This window comes from Pongo pygmaeus, chromosome 4 (genome assembly GCF_028885625.2).
Source record: "Pongo pygmaeus isolate AG05252 chromosome 4, NHGRI_mPonPyg2-v2.0_pri, whole genome shotgun sequence".
Taxonomy (NCBI): domain Eukaryota; kingdom Metazoa; phylum Chordata; class Mammalia; order Primates; family Hominidae; genus Pongo; species Pongo pygmaeus.
In genome coordinates, this window is record NC_072377.2 from 176,286,463 (window position 1) to 176,297,961 (window position 11,499).

At 43.2% G+C, this 11,499-nt stretch overlaps 1 protein-coding gene across 10 annotated transcripts in view; it reads left to right on the forward strand.

The window, feature by feature from the left end:
- The window catches only part of RANBP17 (RAN binding protein 17), a 432,110-nt gene that overhangs the window by 417,509 nt on the left and 3,102 nt on the right, over positions 1 to 11,499 (forward strand). For all 10 annotated transcript variants that reach the window (XM_063665353.1, XM_054488237.2, XM_054488236.2 and 7 more), the window contains 2 exons: positions 8,230 to 8,328; positions 10,552 to 10,679. In XM_063665353.1, the coding sequence (XP_063521423.1) occupies positions 8,230 to 8,328; positions 10,552 to 10,679 (227 nt within the window). The remainder of the gene's footprint in view (positions 1 to 8,229; positions 8,329 to 10,551; positions 10,680 to 11,499) is intronic.

The following is an 11,499-nucleotide window of genomic DNA, read 5'->3' on the forward strand; positions in this document are numbered from 1 at the left end:
CCACAGTACATCTCTGCCATTGAAATGAATTATTTATCATAATTTATTTCAACCATGGAAAATAAAACTGCTTTCATTGCGATGTGTGCAGTAACATTCAGAATAGACACATTACATGCAGTACTCTCAATTAATTAATCCTGAAGTTTCATTCTAACTTTATCTTCTTTCTTACAAGCTAGGAGACTGACAGGTAATTCTTTCCCCGGTAAACTGTGATTAAAATGGATGTTTTGAGAACTAGGGGTAATGTTGGTAATAGAGTAAATTGAAACAGCAAAACTAGGTTGTGTTTTTCCTTAGATTTAACAATGGTTGGAAGAGTTATTTAATTTTTGAAGCAATTAATCACTTTGAGCAAAGGCATCCCTTGGCTTTCCGTAAGGAGGGGATGGCAGAGTGGGGGATGCTTTCAGTTGAGATGTGGAAGCATGCAATGCTAATATATGACCAAAACCAGCTGAGTTTCCTGGTCTTGAGGTGCTTTTGAGGTAAAAAGCTTCTTTTTTTAAGAGCAAGGCTAGCATTGTGCAAAGAACAAGTTGGCAGGGATCCCCAATGATTCCAGGGGAGAGCAGGTCATCCGTAATTGATTGCAGTCTTGTTTTTTTAAAAGAGAGGCTCACCTCATCCTGCATTTCATTTGACTTTTTTTAATTTAAAATGCTAAATACTTTTATTATAAGGCTGCAAAAACACTATAAGCAGTTAGTAATGTTATTTATATATATAGATAATTTTAAAATTTAATGTAACTTAGATGGTAGAACTTAGTTAATCCAGGCAGGAAAATATAACTAATTATATGCTTATTTATCCATTATGTTCATTTTTCATAGCATTCCACTAATATCACATAGGTGAATAACAGACAGAGAGAACAATTGATTTCTTTTCCCTAAAGATAACTATTATCTAATTTGAGCAGGATCGCATTTCAATATCTGCTGTACACATGGCCTCAGGAACAGCATTTCGAAATGACAGAAACCCCCTTCCTACCACAAACTCTGAAAATCTGGAAGCATTTTCTCTTTCAGTAGCACTCAGATTTTGCCTAATCCTGGGTCTCCAACCAGGGCATGGGGATTAGGTGAAATTGCTATGGAGATGGGTAGGTTTCTCTGCTTTTTCAAATCCTACTGTACTGTAAGCAATCATGTTTTTTGTTTGTTTTTGTTTTATTGTTTTTGTTGGGGCCAGCCTTCCCTTCTCTTTTACTGACCTTCTGAAAGGCCAGTGACAAGTGCCAGAAAATTCCTGAGACTCAGAAGCAGCTCTTGAAACTTAGATGCATTTATTATTGGTTGTTCCTCAAAACATGACCAACTTATTGAATCAGAATGAAGGACAATCTAGCTTGGTCAGAAGTACAGATAATTTTGTATCCTATTCCTCTTCCCATTAAGGCTGACAAATTAAGATTAACAGATTGGCCGGGTGCAGTGGCTCACACCTGTAATCCCAGCACTTTGGGAGGCCAAGGTGGGCGGGTCACCTGAGGTCAGGAGTTCGAGACCAGCCTGGCCAACATGGTGAAACCCCATGTATACTAAAAATAGAAAGAAAAAAAAAAATCAGCTGGGTGTGGTGGCCCGTGCCTATAGCCCCAGCTATTCGGGAGGCTGAGGCAGGAGAATCACTTGAACCCCGGAGGCAGAGGTTGCAGCGAGCCGAGATCACAACACTGCACTCCAGCCTGGGCGACAGGAGCAAAACTCCATCTCAAAAAAAAAAAAAAAGATTAACAGATTAAGTTATCCCATTCTATGGTGCATACCCTATTGAGCACAGCTCTGATCATCCCTTTTTTTTTTGTCCTCTGCCCTCCCCAACCCCCACCCACTATCCAGGTCCAGACACAGGGATGCTTTGTCATTGGTCTCTCAGCTTTTCTTTGGTCTGTCTTTTTGGTCTGTCCTTCTTTCACCTAAACCAGAGCCTTCTTTTTTGTTGTTGTTGTTTTTTGTTTTTTGAGATGGCGTCTCACTCTGTCACCCAGACTGGAGTACAGTGGCATGATCTCAGCTCACTGCAACCTCCGCCTCCTGGGTTCAAGCAATTCTCCTGCCTCAGCCTCATGAGTAGCTGGGATTACACGTCCGCACCACCACTCCTGGCTAATTTTTGTGTTTTTAGTAGAAACGGGGTTTTACCATGTTGGCCAGGCTGGACCAGGGTTCATATCATCACTTTAGCCTCAGTTTTGTCTTTATGGTACCAATGGGGAGCAGGAGGGAATAGTCTGAATTTTTTTCTCCTATTTCTTAGAACTTTATGGAATTTTTTTTAGTTATATTTTTCAGTATGCTTAACATTAACAATGAAAAGTGTTCATTTTACTCAAGGGAAATTGGCTTAATTTATTAATGCTTCCTATTATGTTAATTTAAATTGTTGTGTACATTACTCTTGGTGGGAGGAAAGCCATTATTTTTATCAAAATGTTCAGTGGACCATTTTCCAGAGACAGCCTGTTAAGGCTGCCATTGTTCATCATGAGAGTCTGAAAATGTTGACCAACTCTGCTATAAAAGCTTTAGGTGGGAGGCAGGAAGGTCTGCTGAGAACTCTCCAGGAACCACTACCCTGGATTCTAATCAGAAGAATTTCAGTGGTGGCCTCACTCATCAGTAGGCGGCAAGGGTGTCTGAACGGAGGAGGTACACATGGACCACATACCTAAGAGATTCACTGAAGGTGGAAGAATGAGCCCTGGCCAGAAATGAGCCTTGTTTGTCACACCATCAGTCCTCCAGATGTGTAAAGTAGGTCATGCTGCCTCAGCCACTATGCTGGTGGTCTTGGTCCTCACTCAGACAGCAAGACAGTGGCAGCCAGCAGACTGGCATGATGGGCTTAGGCAGACCTATGCACATATCCTGGTTCAGCTTCACATCCTGGTAACTACAGTAACTTGAACAAGTTACTTATTTGCCCAGAACCTCAGATCCTTAGTCTATAAAATGGGAATAATATCTACTTCCCATGGTTAGTTGAGGATTAGAGACGGTGTATGCAAGTGCCCAGCAGAGCACTGAGCACCCAGAAGATGCTCCATAAATGAGGGCTATTATTGTTGTTGGATGGTGGGAATACTTGTCAGGCACAGCCTACTCTTAGGTGAAAGTTCTCGTCATTAGAAATGATGGTGCCCTGGCCTTTGACCTTTGCAACCTGCAAGCCCTACAAAGGCACTCTCTGGAGCTGGCTATAGGACAGCAGTGGCATAGAAGAGTTCTCAGGCTGTACACACAAAAACAAGATCCTTGCAAATGAACAATGTATTAATTCCAGTATGTAACCATTTTAAGTTTTGGTCATAGATTAAGACATGAACTTCCCTGTTTTCTGTACAGTGCCCTTTCAACTCTTTAGCTCTTTATACTTTACCTTATGATACTTCATTCATCCTTTTGCATTTATTCATTTATGTATTTACTCTTTCAGTTGCTCTTTCCTAAATCTCTGATGTGTGCCAGTGCGTAACCCTAGGCCCTGGGGATACAGTACCACAGGAGTTTGCAATCCAGTCTCCCCACCCCACTGCCATTGCAGTCATCACCCTGTACTCATTCAGGTTGGCTTTTTCCATTTTCTCAACCTCTGCTCCTATTTCTCCAACCATCCTGCTCTTTAATAATGTCCAGCCATCAGATTCTAGACCCACTGAGCCTTCAACTTTCTTAGAAAAAAATACAGTTCACTGTCTAGCAGTAAAGCATCCAACAAAAACCACATCTTTGTCTATTCTGTTTCAGCAGGAGACAGAACAGACGGGGTTTAAATTGGGCATTTCAGCCAGGCACGGTGGCTCACTCCCAGCACTTTGGGAGGCTGGGGGGGAGGATTGCTTGAGGCCAAGAATTGGAGACCAGCCTGGGCAACAAAAAGAGGCCTGGTCTCTACAAAAAAATCAAACCATTAGCCAAGTGTGGTGGCACCTGCCTGTAGTCCCAGCTACACGGGAGGCTGAGGTGGAGTTGAGACCAGGAGTTTGAGGCTGCAGTGAGCCATGATTACACCACTGCACTCCAGCATGAGCATCAGAGTAAGACCCTATCTCTAAAAATAAAAATGAACAGGCTAGGTGCGGTGGCTCACGCCTGTAATCCCAGCACCTCCGGAGGCCAAGGCAGGCAGATCACTTGAGGTTAGGAGTTTGAGACCAGCCAGGCCAACATGGTGAAACCCCATCTCTACTAAAAATACAAAAACTAGCCAGGTGTGGTGGCACATGCCTGTAGTCCCAGTTACTTGGGAGGCTGAGACAGTAGGATCACTTGAGCCCAGGAGGCAGAGGTTGTAGTGAGCTGAGAGCACACCACTGCACTCTAGCCTGGGTAATAGGAGTGAAATCCTGTCTCAATAAATAGTGAGCGTTTGGTTACCGCCTTGCCATAGAGAAAGTATGACTCGGGCCAGACACGGTGCCTCATGCCTGTAATCCCAGCACTTCGGGAGGCCGAGGCAGGTGGATCACGAGGTCAGGAGTTAGAGATCAGCCTGACCAACATGGTGAAACCCTGTCTCTACTAAAAAAATACAAAAATTAGCCGGGCGTGGTGGCAAGTGCCTGCAATCCCAGCTACTCAGGAGGCTGATGCAGGAGAATCGCTTGAACCCGGGAGGCAGAGGTGCAGTGAGCTGAGATTGCGCCATTGCACTCCAGCCTGGGCAACGGAGTGAGACTCCGTCTCAAAAAAAAAAAAAAAAGAAAAAGAAAAGAAAAGATGAAAGAAAGTATGACACAGTGTGTTTGGGTAGGAAAGTCCAATTTGCTTTATGCTTGTGCTTTACATCCCACGTTAGGGTAGAAGAATAAGAGAGGAGCTGGGGAATGAACAGAGATACAGATCACACAACATTACTTTGTTTTACTTTTCCAGGTCAGATATTTGTAGAGTAATTTTGTGTTTTATTTAGAATTACAGGTTTTCAGAACAACAGAAACATTGTCATTCAAAATCCTTACAAATACGTGTGCCAGATCAAATAAGGATGTTTTCTGAACTGTTTCCTATTTTGGTTGTATATGTGTCTGTGTTTTACTGCAACCCTCAACACAGTTAGATAGTTGTGAAGAGACTATAATCTCATGTATCTGTATCTAATCAGGACATGAATTGGGGCCCTTCATTGAGCCATGAAATTCCACTGGGCTAGACCTGAGAGAGTAGCTGCAGTAGCAGTAGAGGAGCAGTAGATTGAATGCCTGCTATGTGGCAAGCACAGTATCAAATGCTTGATATATATCAGAGAAGTTATTCCTCACAGCAGCCCCTTGAAGTAGCTGTTATTGTCCTCCATTTTATTTGTAAAGAAATAAAGGCTCAAATAAGTGAAATGACTCGCCCAATGTCTCAAGTTAAGTGGCAGGGCCAGATGGGGCTCCATTCCGATTGGCTCCAAAGCCTGGCTTTACCATACCACGTTGGTTTCTCTTCGTTGAGAGAAATTTCCTAAAACTCCTGCCAAATCCTGTGGGAAGAGTGGAGGAGAATGAGGAAGCAGCTGAGGCGGTGTGGAGCGTGCTTTTCCTAAGTGGACCAAGTCATACAACTCTGCCTCAGAAATGGGCCCTTTCCTGGTTTGGCAGAATAGCTGCTCAGGGTAATGCAGTAGATACTGTATGTGTTTTCAGATACAGGCCCTAGAAAATGTAGCCTAGGTTGGGCACATTTGTTTAATTTTATTTTATTTAGATACAGACCTCCAGAAGCTGGGCAGATTTGAAACAGCCATTCCAGCCATCCCTGTAGGAGTATTGGAAGTGAGCAGAAGTTGAAGGATTGGAGCCCCAGCTCACGCAGCCATTCCTTGTACCAAATACTGGTGGTGCCTTGTGACTCACCGTGGGCCGGGTGGTGCAGAATTGTCAAGAGCTGTCTCCTTTCAGTATTCCTGTATTTGTGTGGTTAACCACAGAAAGCCTCCCACCAGAGATTTCATATGACCTGGGAAGTGATTCTGTGCTTAAGCATTTCATCCAGTATTCTTCCACATGCTCCTTCTCCAGAGGAATTTGCCTCCATTGGTTGGCTGTTTCCTCCATACCCTACTGTAAGATATTACAAAAAATAATTCTGGATATGGGCTGCCATGTCAGTACTATTTAAGCCAATTTGCTCACTAATTTTCGTATTTCCAAAAGTATAAAAAAGAAAAAAAAATCACCCATTTTAGCCAACTTTATTTTTAGAAAAGCGTTTTATTCAAACATCTCCTTACTTATTACAGACATAAATACATGCATTCAGACAAATGAATACACAGGAGAACCATATAAAGTAATTGGCGCATCACTTCAAGATGCTTTGTCAGTTACTGGAGGAATTTGGTGCCTCTAACTTTAATCTTTTCCATTAAAATGTCCATTCTGCCTTCACATTGTGAAGCCCATAATATTTTAGACTGTCTAGATGGATCTGTTAGTTTTGCTTGTCAATTTAATTTGTGGCTCTATGACTTTGGGTGGCTTGTTAGATTGTACATGGAAACTCGTGATCTGCAAATGATGTTCAACATCCCAAGCTTAAGTCCTAGCCTCTCCCCAGAGAGACTGGACATATCATAAATATGCAATTGGCAGATTTCATTTGCAACCAGCCTAATTGTTATGATGATATATAGAATGGCAGACGTTTAGAACTGCAAAGAAGCTCATTACTGTTACTATATACCTTAAATGTTTATAGCACTTTTTACTCTTTGCAATGCATTTTATGTACACTATTTCATTTGATTCTCAGAGCTTCCTTGTGCTGGATTATTATTTCCCTCCTTATAGTTAATGAAACTGAGACACAGAGAGAGATTCAGTAACTTGCCTGAGATCACAGGGTAAATTGGATTTCAAAAAATACCAGAGGACAAAACCAACTGTGTTCCAAACAAGCCAGGCCACCACAGCCTAATAAGGGATGGTGTGTGCAGTGGTCTTTGCCGCGTAATTGCCGTTTCCCCTGCCCTCTTTTGGGGAAAGGAGTTCTGGAGCTGTGGGAACAGAAGAGCTTAGAGGTAGGAGGTAAAGAGTCCAAGAAGCAGAAACTGTATCATCAGCTCCACATGAATGACAGAAACCTGTTTCACAGCCACTTGCCTGGACTATTGTAGCAGCCTCATCCCTGGTCTTTCTCCTTTGGTTCACCCGCACAGTGCACATTCTACATGTCCCCAAAGAGATCTTTCTTAAATGCAAATCAGAGCATGTCTCACCTGTGCTGCAGACATATCACTAGCTCCCCACTACCATCAGGATGAAGTCCAGATTCCTCAGCAGGGTCTTCCAGTCTGGCACTGGCGTCTCACCTCTGGCCCACCTCTCTCTCTCCTGTCATGCTAAGTTTCTTACCATTGCAGAACCCTTTATGTGCATCCCCACCCTCCTTTTTTGATGCCTTCTCTGCTTAGAACATATTTATAATGAACTCCTTAAATGTTACCTTCTCCATGGAGTCTTCCCTGACTTCTCCTCAAGGACCCAAAGTCATCCCTCCCTCCTCTGCATGCCCACTGTACTTTGCTCAGCCCTATTTCCTGTTATTTCTCTCTAAGTAGTCTCCCCCAGGAGGTTTCAAGCTACTTAAGGTCAGAGGTTGTGGTAAATGCCTGTATTATCTTATCTCCCCTATGGATCTTACAGGCTGAATTTAAGAGAACGGATGAGTAATGTACATGTAGGAATGAATGAGTGAGTGAGTGAATTAGTCAACGAAGAGTGAAGAGAAACCTTGAACAGCCTAAGCCAGCAGGAAACATGATGTTCCAAGATCACGTGGAATGTGTCCCATTCCCCTCCCTCTCTCCAAGAGGGGCCATGGAGAGATTTCATCTCTCTACAACATGACCTCTTAGGTGAAATGGGAGGCAGACAGGAAGGTGAGCTGAGCTTTTGCCTGGTGCCCTAGCATAGACGAAAGCATGTCAGGGTTGAGAGACAGGGACTGATCATCTTGGCCCAGTGACCTCTTGACTTATGCCCATCTGGAATGTTCTCACCAAGGCTTTCAGAGGTAGAAGCTCTTCCACAGGGAGCTAGCTGGGGGTCTTTGCCAACAGTTTCTACAGGCAGCCTTATAAGCTTCCAGAGTCTAGACCGTTTGTCCAGGAAGAGCTTTCATAGCTGTTAGCAAGATGGAGGGGTGGAATTTGAGCACATGAAAGGCCTGGGATTAGGGGGAACTCTGAGCCAAGGCATCTCAATCTTTATGCGACTCCATCTTCTAGATGATGTCTGTCCTCATGAACACCATTGTCTTTGAAGACTGTCGGAACCAGTGGTCAGTATCCAGGCCTCTCCTGGGGCTCATCCTGCTCAATGAGAAGGTGAGTGTGATTGCAGGAAGTCACAGGAGGTGGTCCCTGGGAGAAGAGAGCAGCTATAAACTAGCGTGAGCTGTGACGACGAAGGACAGAGGAGCAGAGCCAACTGAGTTTGAACTGGGACCTTGAGAACTCTGTGAGGCCCTATTCCCCTACAAGGCCCTTCCCCAAAGGCCTCAGATCTTCTTCAGGTAAGCAGAGGCCTCAAAACGAGTGCTTCTGGAGCCCAGAGCCCCCACTCACCAGGTGGGTGATTTGCTCAGTAGTGTTTCAAGCTTGCCCTCACTCCACTCCCCGCATTCCAGGGGAATTCCGAGCAACAACCCTTTTTGCCTTCCTTGGCCACCCTTTATATCTGAGATCCCCACTGCCCTAGGTGGTGGCAGCAGCAGCCCATCAGGGATTCCTCACAGAACCAGCACCCTTCATCTGGGGAGCACACATCTCCAGCTTCTTTAGAGGACTCACCACCTGGGCTACCTTCCAAGCCTCTCCAGCTTCCTCTTGAACCCACGCATCTCCCTAGTAGTCAGTAGGAACAGTGCATTACAGCTTGGGAGAATGAATTGTCTATACAATAAGATAGTACTGGGGAAAAAGACAGTGAGATTAGAGGCAGCTGCATGCATTAAAATTCAAACTAAAATCCCAGCCTTGGAAGGAAACTAATAGAAGAAGAAAATATATCAAAAAGAGAAGAGCTGTCTCATCATTCACCTGTGCTGAAGTATCCAATTGTAGCCACATTCAGTAGCACTGTCATTCATCTTCCCTCGGTGTTATTGTGATTTCAATCCAAGCTCTATAAAAGAGAGCAGTTCTTTTAAAATGATTGAGAGGGAATAAGGGCAAATTCAGTGTTTAGAAAAAGCTTATGACATCACAATATTATACTTTACTGATGGAGGCAATATTTCACAGTTTAGGATGAAAAACTAATAATTTTCTATTTGGTGTGAGTCACTGCATCATTATAAAAGGGAAAAATAAGTAGTTTTGTGCATTCCCAATCTTGTTCAGTAAGACATTGTGGTTTAAGTATAATGCCTCTGATATATAGTATTTAAGTATTAGTCTGACTACATATTAATTATGTGTGTTTTTTGATGTAAGCCATTTTAACATATGATGGAAATTAAATGTCATGCTTTTCGGGCTGGGAAGAATAAATGCATGACTGGCAAAATGTTGTCCTTGTGCTGAAATTAGGCTGTTTCCAATGATTAGGAGCTGTGTTTAGCATCAGAGCTTGTGTTTGTATAAAAGCCCACAGTCCTCAGCAGAGAAGAAAAGGCTGTGCAGATGTTTGTGAGCAGCATGACAGATATTTTCCTTAGTGCCAGAAAGCTCTCCCCAAACTGAAGCACGCCCGTCTAGTACTCCACCTCAGAGGAGTAAACCCATTCTAACCCCCAAGGACAGAAACTTGGAACAAAGCCCAAAGTCGTTGAAGGAGTGACTCACTGAAGCCGGGAAAGAGGATAAGGCCTGAGGAAAGACCCTTGGCCTTGCCTTCAGTCACTTAAAATGCTCCCTGGGCATTTTTAGTTATTTTCTTCAGCCTGGGGGCCCCTCCCATTCCAGTGTTTCTGTGGTTAGTAGAGATGAGAGTCAGGAAAAGCACACGTTCAGTGCCCCACAGAGGACGCAAGGGCTTCATCAGCCTAAGCAGTGACAATAGAACAATTACAGCAGGACATTTTTTTTTTTTTTTTTTTTTTTTTTAAATTTGTAAAATATTTCTTAATTTTTATTTTTATTTTTTTTTTCTTTTTTTTTCTGTATTTTTTTTCTTTTATTATTATTATTATTATTATTATTATACTTTAGGTTTTATGGTACATGTGCACAATGTGCAGGTAAGTTACATATGTATACATGTGCCATGCTGGTGCGCTGCACCCACCAACTCGTCATCTAGCATTAGGTATATCTCCCAATGCTATCCCTCCCCCCTCCCCCCACCCCACAACAGTCCCCAGAGTGTGATGTTCCCCTTCCTACAGCAGGACATTTTATGGAAGGGATCATAGAATTGATAACTAGGCGTGTCTCTGTGGCGTAGATTTTCTCTAAGGGCTTGAAGTTCAAAGTGGACCTAGACAAAAACTCCTCTGAGCATCAGTGAGCCCTGAGTAGATGAGAGCTGGTCTAGCCATCCCCCTACCAGCTGTCTTCGGGCTGGATTTGGAGTCAGAGCTCTGACACTATTCTGTCTCCCATCAGTATTTCAGTGAACTGAGAGCAAGTTTGATAAACCGCCAGCCTGTCCCCAAGCAGGAGGTCCTTGTCCAGTGCTTCAGAAACCTAATGGAAGGAGTGGAGCAGAACCTGTCCGTCAAGAACAGAGACAGGTGAGCATTGCCCAGTAGTGTGTCACTGGGGGAAGTAGACATTCCAGGTTTGTTGAATATAATTGTCTTGTGCTTGACACAGCTCACACATGGATGTCCCTTTTCTATTACACCTTGTGATCCTAGACTCAGTTCCATTCCATTCAGTAAATACTATTGGTTATTTGCTTTCTTCCAAGCGTCATACTAGGCATTATACAGGGATGCAGAGATTAATAAAATGTAGTCTCTGCCCTTAAGCAGTTTACAATTCAACAGGAGAGATATGAAAAAATAACTGTAATTGAAAGATCAAAAGAAGGAAAATGCAAATCCACTGTGGAAAATGAAGAAAGACTTCTTGGCATTTGAACAAACATAGGCCTTGAGGTCAGACAGACCCAAGATACAGCTGAGTTAGGATCCTGACTATAGCTAACAATAATGTATTGTATATTTCAAAATAGCTAAAAGAGAGGACTTGAAATGTCCCCAGCATATAGAAATGATAAATACTGCAGGTGATGGATACCCTAAATCCTCTGACTTATCATTACACATTCTGTGCATATAACAAAATATTGCATGTACCCCATAATGATGTAAAAATATTATGTATCAATTAAAAAACAAATTGGCTGGGCACAGTGGATCACGCCTATAATCTCAGCACTTTGGGAAGCCGAGGTGGGTGGATCACCTGAGGTCAGGAGTTTGAGACCAGCCTGGCCAACATGATGAAACCCTGTCTGTATGAAAAATACAAAAATTAGCTGGGCATGGTGGCACGTGCCTGTAGTCCCAGCTACTCAGGAGGCTGAGCTAGGAGAATCACTTGAAC